The 19,190-nt window shown below is 45.0% G+C and overlaps 1 protein-coding gene across 5 annotated transcripts in view; it reads right to left on the bottom strand.

Moving 5' to 3' along the window:
• FILIP1 (filamin A interacting protein 1) overlaps positions 1-19,190 on the bottom strand; it is a 306,718-nt gene that overhangs the window by 95,548 nt on the left and 191,980 nt on the right. For all 5 annotated transcript variants that reach the window (XM_077289879.1, XM_077289876.1, XM_077289881.1 and 2 more), the window contains one exon: positions 2,260-2,538. In XM_077289879.1, coding sequence (XP_077145994.1) covers positions 2,260-2,532 — 273 coding nt within the window. In that variant the 5' untranslated portion in view covers positions 2,533-2,538. The remainder of the gene's footprint in view (positions 1-2,259; positions 2,539-19,190) is intronic.

Here is a 19,190-nt window from a genome sequence, read left to right as displayed (position 1 = left end):
GGCAGAACGCTGGACACAGGGGGGGGCAGAACGCTGGACACAGGAGGGGGCAGAACGCTGGACACAGGAGGGGGCAGAACGCTGGACACAGGAGGGGGCAGAACGCTGGACACAGGAGGGGGCAGAACGCTGGACACAGGAGGGGGCAGAACGCTGGACACAGGAGGGGGCAGAACGCTGGACACAGGAGGGGGGCAGAACGCTGGACACAGGAGGGGGCAGAACGCTGGACACAGGAGGGGGCAGAACGCTGGACACAGGAGGGGGCAGAACGCTGGACACAGGAGGGGGCAGAACGCTGGACACAGGAGGGGGCAGAACGCTGGACACAGGAGGGGGCAGAACGCTGGACACAGGAGGGGGCAGAACGCTGGACACAGGAGGGGGCAGAACGCTGGACACAGGAGGGGGCAGAGCGCTGGACACGGGGGCAGAAAGCTGGACACGGGGGCAGAAAGCTGGACACGGGGGCAGAAAGGTGGACACGGGGGCAGAAAGGTGAAACGGCATGATTGGAGACACGGGGCAGGATGACAGACATGGCGGCATGACTGGAGACACTGGGGCATGACTGGAGACACTGGGGCAGGAATGGAAACAGATGGGGCAGAATTGAGACACAGGGGGCATGATTGCAGAAATGGGAGCCTGATTGGAGACGGGGCAGAATGGTGATACGGGCATGATTGGAGACACTGGAGGCAGGATTGGAGACAGATGGGGCAGGATCATGGGGCAGGATGGATACGATGGAGACAGATGGGGCAGGATGGGGAGATCATATGGTGCAGAAAGGATACTCATGAGGGCAGGATGGGAGAACATATGGCTGACGCCAGGAATGAGACACACGGGGGCCAGGATGGGGAATATTATTACCATAGGGACTAATTAAGGGATATTATTACTGCAGTGATGTATTTATTTTTTGAGGACACTGTTTTAAATGAGGGGGCGGTCCTGTTACTGTGTAGAGTGACACTATGTCGCCTCTTTTTCTTTATGCGGTGTAATGTAGAAGTTCGGAAAAATTAAGTAATGTGTTCTACAAGCGGAGCTCGAGATAACTGTGTTATTTCCTGCAGAGACGAGTCCTGGCTGGAAGACATGATGGCGGTCTGTGCTGGATGAAAGATGAAGGACTTAACCTAGAGACGTCACTGGTAAGTCAGTGTTACCTATACACTGACACTATACACTGTATACTATATACAGAGCTCCTGTGTATAATCTCACTAGTGATCACTGTATTACCTCTACACAGACACTGCATACTAAGTACAGATCTCCTGTGTATAATGGCACTTATGGTGATAGTGTGGTGCTTTTTTTTTATTACTGATCAGAATTGTAGTATTCAGTCACTATGTGGTGGTAATATGTGGTCTGGACATGGTGTTGCGGTATTTGTCCCTTGTATGTGATATTATTCGATCACTGTGGTGGTAATATGTCATCTGGTCATGGTGTAGCGGTATTTGTTCTTTATATGTGATATTATTCGATCACTGTGGTGGTAATATGTCATCTGGTCATGGTGTAGCGGTATTTGTTCTTTGTATGTGATATTATTCGATCACTGTGGTGGTAATATGTCATCTGGTCATGGTGTAGCGGTATTTGTTCTTTTTATGTGATATTATTGGTCATTTTAAAAATTGAAAAATAAATAAAAATATACCTAAATTGTATTGCATATTTTAACAAATATTTAATAGGTTACAGCAGAGTAGGGCCTCACCAAAAGAGTCTACCGTGTTATGGTGGCGGCTTACAAAATCTTTTGGCCAAAACAAAAGCTGCCGGCTATATGTGTGATCTGGTGATGGGAACGGTTAGGGTATGTGTCCACGTTAAGTAAACGCTGCGTGTTTGACGCTGCGTGGGGCCACAGCGTCAAACACGCAGCGTCCAGATGTTCCAGCATAGTGAAGGGGATTTTATGAAATCCCGTCTCCACTATGCGTGGTAACACGCACCCGGCGGCCCTGCGACTCCGGACATGTGGCGCTTCTTTTAAGATCGCAGCATGTCCGTGTTCCTTGCGGCAGTCTTTGAATGACTTTAATACCGTATGTCACAACGTATTCTTGTCATTAAGGGAGACAAACTGCTTCCAAAAATATGAATCGTGCCACTGGGCGTGGCTTATTAGTATGGGCGGGGTTATTGAAAATGGGCGTGGCCAAAATTCCGGCCGCCGCGACTTAGAGGACCTGTTGTTAAAAATTTGAATCCCACCCCTGAATACCACCATACCTGCAGTTCTCCTTCCATAACACTTAGCAGCTTCACAAGATCCTCCTTGGATGGATCTTGCATTTTCCTATTTTTTCTGTCACATAGTCCAGAGGGTTTGGCATATCTTTTAACAGTCGCAGAGACCTGTACATCTTCTTCACTATTTCTGTGGATTTTTTTCTTGTTTTTGCCATCATTGCTGAGGTTCTCATCTTCTATTGAATCCCCATTGCTGTAGCTGGAGAACTGCCCAGCTGTTGAGCTTTCTCCACCTTGGTTTCGAGATCTCATTCCTCCCTAAAACCCAAGATGAAGCAGAATAAATCAATTTATCAATTTAAAAAAAATAACAATGAAATAAAGCCAAGAATTTAACTTTTTATTATATTACCCTTCCCAAAGTTATTGTAAATGTAACTAGTCATGTTTCCTGATTCGTACTTTCTAATTCATAGAAACATAGGTATATATATAAAAAAGTCAAATGCCATGTCCTACACCAGCTATGCTATGGAAAACACAATCCCCTATGTTTCCTGTCTGGGAACTCATTTGCTTAGTTTAGCTGCATCATCAGCAAATAATAAGTTGGCTGACAACCAAGTTGCTCTCTTACCGGACTTACATGGCTACATGGTCTATATGTAAATCTGGTAATTAGGAAAGTGCATAGTATTTCCATTTTAGGAACCGGAGATTTAACTTTGTTCAACCATTCGCTCATATCCTTAGGTTACCATAGCAAGAACATCATATAACAAAGCTCAGCAATTTATCGGACACACTGATTTACTCATATAAAAGAACAGTACCATCTTTGGAAGATAGACAGACATAGATAGATAGATAGATAGATAGATAGATAGATAGATAGATAGATAGATAGATAGATAGATAGATGAGGATTAGCATACGTAATTATTATTTGTCAAATGCAAGAATAATGAGAGAAAGAATATATTAAGGCATTTTAATAACTTACTGCAAAGTCAAAGGTTTACATGCACTAAAATTACTATGCCTTTAACCCTTTTCTGACATCAACCATAATAGTACGCTGATGTCAGACACCCTCCCTTTGATGTGGGCTCCGGCGCTGAGCCCACATCTTTTTCGGCACATGTCAGCTGTTTTGAACAGCTGACATGTGCCTCTAACAGCCGCAGGTGGAATCGTGACTTAGCCTGATTGACAGCTCCTCACTACCCTTCCTACCTGCTGCTGATGAGATCTCACACTGCTCTGTACCAGCAGCAGCTGTCGGTCAGGCTGGGGGAGCAGAGACTGAATACACTTGGACTCATGAGCTATTTAATTCCATACTTTGCCTTATTAAAGGCTCATTTTACTATGAGAATCATACAGTCATTATGACATGGATCGTAATAATGCATGGGCAGCACGATGGCTCAGTGGTTAGCACTATTGCTTTGAAGCGCTGGCATCCTGAGTTCAAATCCCACTAAGGACAACATCTGCAAGGAGTTTGTATGTTCTTCCCGTGTTTGAGTGGGTTTCCTCTGGATTCTCCAGTTTTCTCCCACCCACACTTAAAAGACTAACTGATAGGGAATTTATATTGTGAGCCCCAATGGGGACAGTGAGGATGATGACTGTGGAATATAAGTGGGTAAAATAAACAATGTACACAGTTGTATTGTGAAATCTGGTGACAGATCCGCTTTAACACTTACATTTTTAAGACCAATGGTTTGTGCTGATATATTTTACAATATATCTTCATAGCGATTAGAGTACAGTTTTCCTAAAGCAGAGATCCATATCTTTTGCATGACAATATTGATAAAATATAAAATATGACTTCATCATTGTGGTACAGTAAGTGTATAAATCATATTTAGTAAACCCCGAACTTCATCCAGTAGTGGTTTTTGGGCAGACACAATTTTGTCATTGAAAATCTATGTCTGTGCAAAGCAACTCTGTATCCCTACAAAAATATATACAGAATGCGACCGCACAAAATGTTAGGTATGTTATACCTTTTAGCCATTGTTTAGTTATACCTTTAAAAAATAAATGACAGAAAAATCTAATGTTTCACGTGTCCGGCATTCACTGTCCAAGTATGGACTGTGATGTCTTGACCTGGACTCAACAGCCTCATAAATGCCTATGATAGTCCAAGAACCATACTGAAAAATAGCAAGTGAAGTAGTGTGAAAACTAAAATAATTGAAAAATGTCCTTGAGATACAATACAAAGGAAAAAGAGGCAACACTCCAAGGGCTTCACATAAAGAAACAAATTTAGTGCTGCCTGTTTTAACACTTTGGATTAGATAGATAAAAATCCAACTTGTTTGATGTGAGGTAATGGATAGTGATGAGCGAGTATACTCGTTACTCGAGATTTCTCGAGCATGCTTGGGTGTCCTCTGAGTATTTTATAGTGCTCGGAAATTTAGATTTTATTGCCGCAGCTGAATGATTTACATCTGTTAGCCATTATAAGTACATGTGGGGGTTGCCTGGTTGCTAGGGAATCCTCACATGTACTTATGCTGGCTAACAGATGTAAATCATTCAGCTGCGGCAATAAAAACTAAAACTCCGAGCACTAAAAAATACTCGGAGGACACCTGAACGTGCTCGAGAAATCTCAAGTAATGAGAATATTCACTCATCACTAGTAATGGATCTATTTCACTACTCTATTAGCGTTGCCACCTATTTTAACTCATGATGTCTGTCCTTTAAAATAGAGTAGAGCAATAGTCAGATCTGGACACAATATCCGTGTTTTCCCAACACTTGTACATTCTCTTCAGAGGGAACTGCAAACAGCAGGTGCAAAGATGACAGCATCCAGAAAGTAACTATCAAATGGCATCACTTTATACTTAAAGGGGTATCTTGGGTGTAGAAATATAGCTTTATAACATTAAAATGAAAGTTCTGCAGCATAAATTCAATGGCATGCAGTATGGTTTGATAAAAAATCTCTGTATCGTGATCATGCTCATGTGACTGTTGTTATGGAGGACACTCCACTTCTCTGATTTGATACATCTGCTTTCCTGATATTTGAAGCACCTCTTATCGATCACCTATTCTGGTTATAATTCTCCAGGATGTGGTCACACGCCTTGTTTTGATGCTGTAATGTTTTCTCTACATGCACCGGGGCCGCGCCTGTGCATTTACAATTGTTAGAAGGCCAGCAGGAACAAGATGATGTGCACGATACGCCGTACACTTCCAGGACTGAAGCACACGTGACATTGTAGATAGTCCCCTAGCACCTGGCTTCCAATGAAAACAAATGGGATTCCCATTACTCAGCTGCTGGCAATGATACTGATGGCGTCAAGACAAAACATGACAATTAGGAACACTAATAACAAAGCCAACGCGAAAACAAAGAATTGCTGTTTTTCTTTGCTGATTATTGCAATTACTGCTTTTCGTTCAATTGGTTGTATATTGGGCAAAACTTGGATCCAAGGGGTTAACATCTCAGGCCAATCTGTAAGGACTCTCAGTATTACCCTTATAAATAAGTAAAAAGTAATAAAGTACAGAACCCAAAGCAACCCTTCTGATTATGTTTCACTTTTTAAGCTAAAAATCAAAGTATGAAAGAATCATGTTAATAGCAGCAGATTTCGTTTAGACGTCATGTAAATGGAGGAGCTGTGAACACAGAGCCTGCGGCCCCTGAAGTGCCATCCAACAGTGCCCAAATGCCACACCAGATTTGCCTCCAAAAACAACTGTTCTTTGTCAGAATACCTCTATATTAAAACAAAATGGAAGATGTTAAATTTATATATTATTCTACACCTGGAATATATACCGTAATTTCAGAAGAAATACAGAATCGTAATTGGAGTCCCATGGGGTCCCATGGGTCCCAAGGCAACTTTTGAAGTTAGGGTTCCCTCCATTAACCACCAGTTTAATGCTCAGATGCCTCTGTGACACTGCTAGGGTTTCCTTACCGTAAAAACAACACAAATACATATACTTTGCGTATCAATATATTATTAAAAATGCTTCCTTTGTGCCCCTAGATATTAATAAATCCCCCTTTATGTTTCTATATATTAATATGTGCCCATCAGCAGCCGTCTTGCCCATGTTAATAAGATATAAGAACTATCTGTAACTTCAGCTTGCTGCAATAACAATATATTAAAAATGTTACTGAAAATGGAAAATATTTACTGTCAATAGGATGTATAGTTTAATAAAAATTCCAATGGATATTCTGACTTCAGAAAACATTATTTTTACAAAAGGAATACAATTTTCCAATATAGGGTCATGGCCAAAAATGTAGAGAAGGGCACAAATTTTTCAAATAGTTTGCTGCTTCAAATTTTAAAGTGGCAATTTGCCCCACAAATCAACCATTTATAAAATCATCAAGAACTTCGAAGAGAGAGCTAAAAAAAAGTGCCAAGAATGAATCCTAAAGAGGATTCTGCTATGGGATCAGTTCAAAACCAATGCAGAGCTTGCTCAGAAATGGCAGCAGGAAGGTGACAGTATGTCTGCACACACAGTGAGGCAACGTCTTTTGAAGGCCAGTCTGGTGTCAAGATAGGCAGCAAGGAAGCCACTTCTCTTGAAGAAAAGCGTTAAGAACAGGCATTCTGCAGGGAGTATAGGGATTGGACTGCAGAAAAGTGGGGTAAAGTGATTTTCTCTGATGAAACTTCCTTCAGACTGTTTGGAAATTTCAAAGAATGATTGTCCGGAGAAGACAAGATGTGTGGGAAGATGTGTGGTACCATGAGTCCTGTCTAATGCAAACAGTAAAGCATCCTGAGACGATTCATGTGTGGGGTCAATTTGTGATGAACAATGCTTTGTCCAGCTTGATGGAGCACCATGTCACAGGGCAAAAAGATAACTAAGTGACTTAGTGACTTGACATTTTGGGTCCATTGTGAGGAAACGTCCCATATCATAATCCCATTGAGTATCTGTGGTCAATCCTCTAAAAGTGGGTGGAAAAAATAACACACAGAAATTCAGCACTTTATAAAGAATGAACTCATTTTTACTAGTATATGTTTCTTATTTATGAAATAAGGGAAGAAAACGATGATGGCATCTTATACCTTGTGCACTTCATAAAAGTTGAATACCTCCAACATCTGACAATCATTGGAGCTATATTCACTTCTCACAGGAAGTACACAACTGGCGTTTCCCTTTTCTTCAGAAATCAGAACATTTTCCCGGCTCATACTGGCTTTGTTGGGAATGGTTTGGATGATATCACAAATATTATATGCTGCTGACAAGAAATAAAAGCCTTCCCCTAGAGCATTAAACATGACTTCATGGCTTCTAATTGCTTACAGAGACACAGAACGCTCACATCTTGTTCATCTGCAGTTTGAAACTCTCCCACTCACTGCGTATATACATTACAAATTACATTATCACTACATGATAAATCTGATGTCTTCAAACAGATTGTGAAGCCCCAACTGAAAACAAAAAAGAAATGATGGTACAATGGACATAACTCCCTGTTGTGAGAAAGTCACTGGTAAAGTGCTGGAGGCGACATATGTTTCACTACTCTTAATGGTGTCAGTGATATAAAACCAAGAGCTTTTCCTCCACCACACTAAGTGTGGTGAAAAATTAACTAATTTGTATAATGGGCCGGCTTTTATGTGGACATCCACAGAGCGGGTGGGAGGATGTCCACCTTATCTCCACCCCAGGGTGTGGTCTGGGGCTTAAACTGCTGGACTCCAGAGGCAGTCTGGGTACAGCATGGCTGGAGAGAGGATCTCCAGTGGTTTCTATCCTGAGGAGGAAAGACTGAACCTGTGTTGCTCCAGAGTGGGCAACTCCCCACAATTGTATGGACTGTATTGCAGAATTTTGTTTTCTTTGTTTTCCTGTTTTGCCCAAAAGGGCTGTATTTATTTTTCCCTTCATATTAGTTTGTGCTGTCTGTCTAATAAACCAACAGAAGATTTACAGAGACAGTGTTCCTGTTTTCTACCTCCATGTACCGCTGAGTGACTTCAACTACCACACCGTGTAAACAGAGGTCTTCCCAAGGCTACATCATCATATTTTCTACAGGGGAAACCAATTCATTTATACTCTAAAAGTAACATTTCTGCTTGTGCATGTAGCATTAAAGTATACTTATACACTCTCCAAGTGAATTACCGTATCTTTGCCCTGCAGAATTTAAAAATTGTTCCTAGTCCCCTTTCAACTTAAACTTCAGTTGGTCCATGTAATAGACTAACAGGTCCACAATATCAACAGGTCTGTTAAGAGGGTTGGGTAATTCTTACCAATCACTTGGTGTGCTGCAGCTAGGAATTCATACAGATCCATAGTAATTTGGAGTTGGCCTGTCAGCAAGGTTTAATTCCCCCTGGAATACCACCACTGTGCTCATTTACATGATAATGCATGTCCAAGTAAATAATGCACTGGCTGGGTCCTTCAAAACAAATTACACTGTTTGTAGACATTGTGCTCTCTGGCTGATAGATGACAATTTTAAAATGAAGGTCCATACGCTATAAGATGATCTATCACCAAATTTCTAACATGTACTGCATAAATAATTATATAAATCTCTAAGACTTGATGAGGCTGGTGGAATTACTTTCAAAATACATGACAGAATGTATAATCCTTTTTGAAAACTTCTTTGCCTAAAATTAAAACGAGCAGATAGCCTCATGAAATGCTAATTTTAATTTAAGGCAGAACAAATTTATCATCTTCCTGACCTAGTTAATGCTATTAGGTCCTATCAGGGGCGGATTATCAGAGGGTCAATATGGGTGGTAGCCCAGGGCCCAGTGGTGTGGGGGGGGCCCTGGGCTACCGCACAGATTGACCCTCTGATAATCCGCCCGAGTGTGACTGTGAATGCCCGCTGACATTTATGTGCCCCCGGACCCGGTGGGCAGAGAGAGGGGGCCCCCTTCTCATCTGCTCACTGGGCCCCTTCCGGCGCTGCGGCGGTTCCCTATTGACGTGCGGGCGCGCGCCCGCACGTCAATAGTTAACAACAGCCGCCAGCCAATTGGAGGCTGGCAGCTGAAGTCGGCCGCAGCGCACACGTCGCCGGCGTCTGACGTCATTGTCAGTCGCCGGCGAGTGTGCGCTGCTGGAGGGAGCTCGCCGCCTGGAGCGCCGGTCAGGTGAGGAGACTGTTTGTTTTTTTTGTTTTGTTTTGTTTTTTGATAAGCTAACGGTGGACACACTGGGGCAATGCTGGACACGCTGGGGCAATGCTGGGGACACTGGGGCAGATTGCTGGACACACTGGGGGCAATGCTGGAGACACTGGGGCAGATTGCTGGACACTGGGGGCAATGCTGGAGACACTGCGGCAATGCTGGAGACACTGGGGCAGATTGCTGGACACACTGGGGCAATGCTGGAGGACACACTGGGGCAGATTGCTGGAGACACTGGGGCAATGCTGGAGACATAGGGCAGATTGCTGGAGACACTGGGGCAATGCTGGAGACACTGGGGCAATGCTGGAGACACTGGGGCAGATTGCTGGACACACTGGGGCAATGCTGGAGGACACACTGGGGCAGATTGCTGGAGACACTGGGGCAGATTGCTGGAGACACTGGGGCAATGCTGGAGACACTGGGGCAGATTGCTGGACACACTGGGGGCAATGCTGGAGGACACACTGGGGCAGATTGCTGGAGACACTGGGGCAATGCTGGAGACACTGGGGCAGATTGCTGGACACACTGGGGGCAATGCTGGAGGACACACTGGGGCAATGCTGGCGACACTGGGGGCAATGCTGGCGACACTGGGGCAGATTGCTGGAGACACTGGGGCAATGCTGGAGACACTGGGGCAATGCTGGAGACACTGGGGCAGATTGCTGGAGACACTGGGGCAGATTGCTGGAGACACTGGGGCAATGCTGGAGGACACACTGGGGCAGATTGATGGAGACACTGGGGAAATGCTGGAGACGCTGGGGCAGATTGCTGGACACAGTGGGGGCAATGCTGGAGACACTGGGGCAATGCTGGAGACACTGGGGCAGATTGCTGGACACACTGGGGGCAATGCTGGAGTACACACTGGGGCAGATGATTGCTGGAGACACTGGGGCAATGCTGGAGAAACTGGGGCAATGCTGGAGACACTGGGGCAGATTGCTGGACACACTGGGGCAGATTGCTGGACACACTGGGGCAATGCTGGAGGACACACTCGGGCAGATTGATGGAGACACTGGGGCAATGCTGGAGGCACTGGGGCAGATTGCTGGACACACTGGGGGCAATGCTGGAGACACTTGGGCAATGCTGGAGACACTGGGGCAATGCGGGAGACACTGGGGCAGATTGCTGGACACACTGGGGGCAATGCTGGAGGACACACTGGGGCAGATGATTGCTGGAGACAATGGGGCAATGCTGGAGACACTGGGGCAATGCTGGAGACACTGGGGCAGATTGCTGGATACACTGGGGCAATGCTGGAGGACACACTGGGGCAATGCTGGAGGACACTGTTGTGAATTTGGATTCTGGGCTCCCCCGGTGGCTACTGGTGGAATTGAACTTGTGTCATCATCTTCCCTGTTCACCTGTTCTCATCAGATCTGGGTGTCGCTATATAACCTGGCTTCTCTGTTAGTTGCTTGCCGGTCAACAATGTTATCAGAAGCCTCTCTGTGCTTGTTCCTGCTCCCAGACATCAACTAGATAAGTTGGACTTTTGTCCATGTTTGTTTTTGTTTTTTGGTTCCAGTTCACAGCTGCAGTTTCGTTACTGTGTCTGGAAAGCTCTTGTTGATCAGGAATTGCCACTCTGGTATTATGAGTTAATGCCAGAGTTCTAAAGTAATTTCTGGATGGTGTTTTGTTAGGGTTTTCTGCTGACCATGAAAGTGTTCTTTCTGTCTTCTGCTATCTAGAAAGCGGACCTCAAATTTGCTAAAACTATTTTCCTGCTGCGTTTGTTATTTCTTCTAAAATCACCGCCAATATATGTGGGGGGCCTCTGTCTCCTTTTTGGGTATTTCTCTAGAGGTGAGCCAGGTCTTATATTTCCCTCTGCTAGCATTATTTAGTTCTCCGGCCGGCGCTGGGCATATAGGGATAAAAAGTAGGACATGCTACCTGGCTACTTCTAGTTGTGCGGTAGGTTTAGTTCATGGTCAGTACAGTTCCCATCTTCCAAGAGCTTGTTCATATGTAGGCTTATGCAATGTTCTCTGGCCATGGAGATCATGACAGTTATTACTGTTGTGAATTTGGATTCTGGGCTCCCCCGGTGGCTACTGGTGGAATTGAACTTGTGTCATCATCTTCCCTGTTCACCTGTTCTCATCAGATCTGGGTGTCGCTATATAACCTGGCTTCTCTGTTAGTTGCTTGCCGGTCAACAATGTTATCAGAAGCCTCTCTGTGCTTGTTCCTGCTCCCAGACATCAACTAGATAAGTTGGACTTTTGTCCATGTTTGTTTTTGTTTTTTGGTTCCAGTTCACAGCTGCAGTTTCGTTACTGTGTCTGGAAAGCTCTTGTTGATCAGGAATTGCCACTCTGGTATTATGAGTTAATGCTAGAGTTCTAAAGTAATTTCTGGATGGTGTTTTGTTAGGGTTTTCTGCTGACCATGAAAGTGTTCTTTCTGTCTTCTGCTATCTAGAAAGCGGACCTCAAATTTGCTAAAACTATTGTCCTGCTGCGTTTGTTATTTCTTCTAAAATCACCGCCAATATATGTGGGGGGCCTCTGTCTCCTTTTTGGGTATTTCTCTAGAGGTGAGCCAGGTCTTATATTTCCCTCTGCTAGCATTATTTAGTTCTCCGGCCGGCGCTGGGCATATAGGGATAAAAAGTAGGACATGCTACCTGGCTACTTCTAGTTGTGCGGTAGGTTTAGTTCATGGTCAGTACAGTTCCCATCTTCCAAGAGCTTGTTCATATGTAGGCTTATGCAATGTTCTCTGGCCATGGAGATCATGACAGGACACACTGGGGCAGATTGCTGGAGACACTGGGGCAATGCTGGAGACACTGGGGCAGATTGCTGGACACACTGGGGCAATGCTGGAGGACACACTGGGGCAGATTGCTGGACACACTGGGGCAATGCTGGAGGACACACTGGGGCAGATAATTGCTGGAGACACTGGGGCAATGCTGGAGACACTGGGGCAATGCTGGACACACTGGGGCAATGCTGGACACACTGTGGGCAATGCTGGACAATTGAACATACTGGCGCAGATTGCTGGACACACTGGTGGTAATATGCTGGACACACTGGGGCAATGCTGGACATACTGGGGCAGATTGCTGGACACACTGGTGGTAATATGCTGGACACACTGGGGCAGATTGCTGGACACACTGTCTGGGGGCAATGCTGGACACACTGGGGGCAATATGCTGGAGTCAGACACTGGGGCAGATTGCTGGATACACTGTCTGGGAGCAATGCTGGACACACTGGGGCAGATTGCTGGACACTGGGGCAATATGCTGGACATACTGGGGCAGATTGCTGGACACACTGGGGGTAATATGCTGGACACACTGGGGGTAATATGCTGGACACACTGGGGCAGATTGCTGGACACACTGGGGGCATGACAGGAGGCATGGGCAGAATGTAGACACGGGGCATGATTGGAGACACGGGGCAGAATGAAAGACATGGGGCAGGATTGGATCATGGGGCAGGATGGATACGATGGAGACAGATGGGGCAGGATGGGGAGATCATATGGTGTAGAATGGATACTCATGAGTGCAGGATGGGAGAACATATGGCTGGAGCCAGGAATGAGACACACGGGGCCAGGATGGGGAATATTATTACCATAGGGGCTAATTAAGGGATATTATTACTGCAGTGATGTATTTATTTTATTTTTTGAGTATACTGTTTTAAATGCGGGGGGCGGTCCTGTTACTGTGCAGAGTGACACTATATCGCTTTTTTTCTCCATGTGGTGTAATGTAGAAGTTGTGAAAAATTAAGTAATGTGTTCTGCAAGCAGAGCTCGAGATAACTGTGTTATTTCCTGAAGGAACGAGTCCTGGCTGGAAGAAATGATGGCGGTCTGTGCTGGATGAAAGATGAAGGACTTCACCTAGAGACATCACTGGTGAGTCAGTGTTACCTATACACTGACACTATACACTATACTATATACAGAGGTCCTGTGTTCAATGTCACCAGTGATCACTGTATTACCTATACATTATATACAGAGCTCCTGTGTATAATGTCACCAGTGATCTCTGTATTACCTCTACACAGACACTGCATACTAAGTACAGATCTCCTGTGAATACTGGCACTTATGGTGATAGTATTGTGTTTTGGTTTTTTTTAATTACTAATCAGTATTGTAGTATTCAGTCACTATGTGGTGGTAATATGTGGTCTGGAAATGGTGTTGTGGTATTTGTCCCTTGAATGTGCTATTTGGTCACCAAGTGGTGGTAATATGTGGTCTTGACATGGTGCGGTGGTATTTGTTCCTTGTATGTGATATTATTCGATCACTGTGGTTGTAATTTGTGGTCTGGTCATGGCGCGGTGGTATTTGTTCCTTGTATGTGATATTATTGGTCAAAATATACCTAAATTGTATTGCAGATTTTAACAAATATTTAATAGGTTACAGTAGAGTAGGGCCCGGCCATTTTTCTGGAATAATCTGGTTCGGGTGTCACATGACCCCCGTCACATGACCGGGGGGGGGGGGGGCCCACAGTGTCTGAACAGCCCGGGGCCCTGGCTACCCTTAATCCACCCCTGGGTCCTATGTTGTCCACCGGTGTTTGGACCGGAAAGCCCACTGCACACAGGGCAGCTGCCGGCAATGTTATGCAGCCATGCCATGCCTCTAACAGCCGCGATAGGAGCAAGCTCTGATAGCTGCTGTTTAACCACTGAAAGTTGTGTGATCCCAATGGTGTGCCTGTTTGGATGCCCTAATGAAGGCCTCTGTTGTCACCATCTTGGCACTCCTGTGAAGCCTAGCCATAAGCTGGACTTCATAGGAAAGGGTAATTTTCAAAATACATTGCGATCCTATGCTACCGCAGCATATTTTAAAAGTGAGCAAATGACCATAAGTTCAAGTCCACTATGAGGACAAAAATAAAGTATAAAAAAAAATAACATTTTGAAACATTTTTCTCCAGTTAAAGGAAAACAAAACAAAAAAACTCCCAAAACATATTTTGTGTCATTACATTCACAAAAGTCCAAAATTATTATATGTTAGTCGTTGCCCCTTCTCCCCAAAATGCAAAGATATCACAAAAAAAAACCCAGACAATTACTAATACCTGGTCACATTACTAATGCAGCAGTCTGTGCAAAAACCATTTGTGGAAAAATAAAAAAATTATGGGTCTCAAATTGGCAACACAAACAAACATTTTTTTCAAAGTTCTTTTTTTTTCTCCCCACGTAAATATAGTAATCATGTTGCCAGGTCATTTGTACCACACGATAAACACTGGTTTGAAAACTATTACTTGTCCTGCAAAAATCACATATACATATACAGCGGGGAAAAAAGTATTTAGTCAGCCACCAATTGTGCAAGTTCTCTCACTTAAAAAGATGAGAGAGACCTGTAATTGACATCATAGGTAGACCACAACTATGAGAGTCAAAATGAGAAAACAAATCCAGAAAATCACCTTGTCTCATTTGGCAAGATTTATTTTGCAAATTATGGTGGAAAATAAGTATTTGGTCACCTAAAAACATGCAAGATTTCTGTCTCTCACAAACCTGCAACTTTTTCTTTAAGAGGCTCCTCTGTCCTCCACTCATTACCTTTAGGGTACTGTCACACAGTACCATTTTGATCGCTACGACGGTACGATTCGTGACGTTCTAGCGATATCGTTACGATATCGCAGTGTCTGACACGCAGCAGCGATCAGGGATCCTGCTGAGAATCGTACGTCGTAGCAGATCGTATGGAACTTTCTTTCGTCGCTTGATCACCCGCTGACATCGCTGGATCGTTGTGTGTGACAGCGATCCAGCGATGTGTTCGCTTGTAACCAGGGTAAACATCGGGTAACTAAGCGCAGGGCCGCGCTTAGTAACCCGATGTTTACCGTGGTTACCAGCGTAAACGTAAAAAAAACAAACAGTACATACTTACATTCCGGTGTCTGTCCTCCGGCGTCTCAGCTTCTCTGCACTGTGTGAGCGCCTGCCGGCCGGAAAGCGAGCACAGCAGTGACGTCTGACGTCACCGCTGTGCTTTCCGGCTATGGCGCTTACACAGTGGAGAGAAGCAGAACGCCGGGGACAGACACCGGAATGTAAGTATGTACTGTTTGTTTTTTTTACGTTTACGCTGGTAACCAGGGTAAACATCGGGTTACTAAGCGCGGCCCTGCGCTTAGTTACCCGATGTTTACCCTGGTTACCGGGGACTTCGGCATCGCTCCAGCGCCGTGATTGCAACGTGAGACCGCAGTCTACGACGCTGGAGCGATAATCATACGATCGCTGCGACGTCACGGATCGTGCCGTCGTAGCGATTAAAATGGTACTGTGTGACGGTACCCTTAGTAATGGCACCTGTTTGAACTTGTTATCAGTATAAAAGACACCTGTCCACAACCTCAGTCACCCTCCAAACTCCACTATGGTGAAGACCAAAGAGCTGTCGAAGGACACCAGAAACAAAATTGTAGCCCTGCACCAGGCTGGGAAGACTGAATCTGCAATAGGCAAGCAGCTTGCTGTGATGAAATCAACAGTGGGAGCAATAATAAGAAAATGGAAGACATACAAGACCACTGATAATCTCCCTCGATCTGGGACTCCATGCAAGATCTCACCCAATGGGGTCAAAATGATCACAAGAATGGTGAGCAAAAATCCCAGTCCCACACGGGGGGACCTAGTGTATGACCTGCATAGAGCTGGGACCACCGTAACAAAAGCTACCATCAGTAACACACTACGCAGCCAGGGAGTCAGCTCCTGCAGTGCCAGATGTGTCCCCCTGCTTGTACATGTCCGGTACATGTTTGCTAGGTAGCATTTGGATTATCCAGAATAATATTGGGAAAATGTCATATGGTCTGACAAAACCAAAGTAGAATTGTTTGGTAGAAACAAAACTCATCGCGTTTGGAGGAGACAGAATGCTGAGTTGCATCCAAATGACATCATACCTACTGTTAAGCATGGGGGTGGCAACATCATGTTTTGGGGCTGTTTCTCTGCAAAGGGACCAGGATGACTGATCCATGTACATGAAAGAATGAATGGGGCCATGTATCGTGAGATTTTGAGTGCCACGCTCCTTCCATCAGCAAGGGCATTGAATATGAAACTTGGATGGGTCTTTCAACATGATAATGATCCCAAGCACACCACCAGGGCAACAAAGCAGTGGCTTCGTAAAAAGCATATGAAGGTCCTGGAGTGGCCTAGCCAGTCTCCAGATCTCAACCCCATAGAAAACCTTTGGAGGGAGTTGAAAGTCCGTGTTGCCCAGCGACAGGCCCAAAACATCACTGCTCTAGAGGAGATCTGCATGGAGGAATGGGCCAACATACCACCAACAGTGTGTGGCAACCTTGTGAAGACTTACAGAAAATGTTTGACCTCTGTCATTGCCAACAAAGGATATATAACAAAATATTGAGATGAACTTTTGTTAATGACCAAATACTTATTTTCCACCATAATTTGCAAAATAAATCTTGCCAAATCAGACAAGGTGATTTTCTGGATTTGTTTTCTCATTTTGACTCTCATAGTTGTGGTCTACCTATGAAATCAATTACAGGCCTCTCTCATGTTTTTAAGTGGGAGAACTTGCACAATTGGTGGCTGACTAAATAAATTTTTTCCCCACTGTAGATATGAAAATAAAAAAGTTATGACTCTTGAAAGAAAGGGAAGAAAATAACAAAAGGGGAAGTTTAAGGCTATCTGCACACTTATATTGGTCCACTGCGGATTTTTCCGCAGCGGATTTGATAAATCTGCAGGGGAAAAACGCTGCGTTTTTGCTGCAGATTTATTGCGGGTTTACCGTGGTTTTTCTGTGGATTTCACTGCGGTTTTACAACTGCGGTTTTCTGTAGGAGCAGCTGTAAAACCGCTGCGGAATCTGCAGAAAGAAGTGACATGCTGCGGAATGTAAACCGCTGCGTTTCCGCGCGTTTTTTTTCCGCAGCATGTGCACAGCGTTTTTTGTTTCCCATAGGTTTACATTGTAATGTAAACTCATGGGAAACTGCTGCGGACCCCTTATGCTATTAATTATTTATGCAGCTATCCTGACATGGATTTTCAAAGCCAATACACCAACTTAATTTGGTCTATCAGTGTAGTGTGTATTGGGAAATACAGCATTTCCTAACAAGATATACAGTACAAGGGTTGTTTACGTCAGACAGCCTCTTTGGGTTGTGGTAGAGCGGCTCACTATGCTGGACACAGAGGTATAACAGGTACACTATATCTTTAAGAAAATGCTTGGTTTATTGAAGATAGCATAACCCAAGACTGGGAAAGTAAACACGGCCCTCTGGGTAAAACAGCAAACAAAGAACAACAACAAAGAAACAAAAAGAACCACAGTCCTTTTCCTAGTGGGGATCTGCCCACTCACAGGTAGCAATGTCTACAGTTCAGGTTTAACACACACCTTCCTGGAGTGCTCCCTCTCCTGGTACACACTGCAATTGGAAAGCTCTGGCCATCAGCCATTTAATCCCAGACCTTGTGACTCCTCCATCATGTGACTGATCACATGATCTTGACATCACACAGGTCCTGTCAGGACTCTGCAGGTGGAGATTCGGTGGACCTACTCTCACCCGCTCTGTGAAGGTCCACTAAAAGTAGCCCATAACACACTTTCATTTAATCTTACCAATACATAGTGTACTGGAGGAAACTATTCTGATTTTACACCACTGACGCCATGATGCGCAGTAACAGGTATCTCCCCCCTTGCCCATTGACTGTCACATATTCCCCCTCTGCCCATAGCCGGGGGTTTTGGCACCTTCACTAGTTAAGCAGGGGACTCTGGACAGGGCATCTGGGTTCCCATGCAACCTCCCTGACCTGTGCTCCACATGGAAAATGAAGTCCTGGAGCACCAGAAACCACCTCATATGGTCCTTGCCACTTGGCCAGGAATTTGCTTTCCATGGTGGGGATCAACATGAGAACCCGGACCCCAGGGCTAAACTGTCTCAGTATCGCTGCTTGGTTGTAGACCCTCGCCTGGGCTTCTTGCGCTTGAAGGAGGTTCTCCTTCACAATCAGCATCACCTTTGCGATTCAGTCCTGCATTTGGGCCACATGCTTGATGATGCTCCAGTGGGGGTGTAACTTCTGCTTCCCAAGTCTCCTTTGCAACATCTAGAAGTCCCTGGGGGTGCCATCTGTATAACAGCTCGAACGTGAGAAGCCCGTAGAGGCCTGTGGGACTTCACTGATGGAGAACAGCAGGTATGGCAGGAGGCAATCCCAGTCTCGGCCATCCTTCTCCATGACCTTCTTCAGCATGGACTTTAAGGTCTTATTGAACCTCTCCACCAGGCCGTCTGTCTGCGGATGGTACACCAACGTCCTAAGTTGGGTAATCTGGATGGCCTTGCGCAACTTACTCATTACCTTGGACATAAACGGTGTCCCCTGTTCCGTCAGGATCTCCTTTGGCAGGCCCATCCGAAAGAAAATATGGACTAGCTCTCGTGCTATACTCTGGGCAGAGGAGTTTCTCAGTGGTACCGCTTCCGGGTACCACGTAGTATAGTCTATTACCACGAGGATGTATTGATGACCCCTGGTGGACTCAACTAAGGGCCCAACCATGTCCATGGCAATCGATCAAACGGACCTCGAGTATGGGTAACGGAACTAGGGGACTGCGAAAGTGGGATACAGGGACAGTTAGCTGACAGATAGG

The sequence above is a fragment of the Ranitomeya variabilis genome, chromosome 2, assembly GCF_051348905.1.
Source record: "Ranitomeya variabilis isolate aRanVar5 chromosome 2, aRanVar5.hap1, whole genome shotgun sequence".
Taxonomy (NCBI): Eukaryota; Metazoa; Chordata; class Amphibia; order Anura; family Dendrobatidae; genus Ranitomeya; species Ranitomeya variabilis.
Note: the sequence above shows the minus strand (reverse complement) of the source record. Positions and strands in the feature narration are given on the sequence as shown.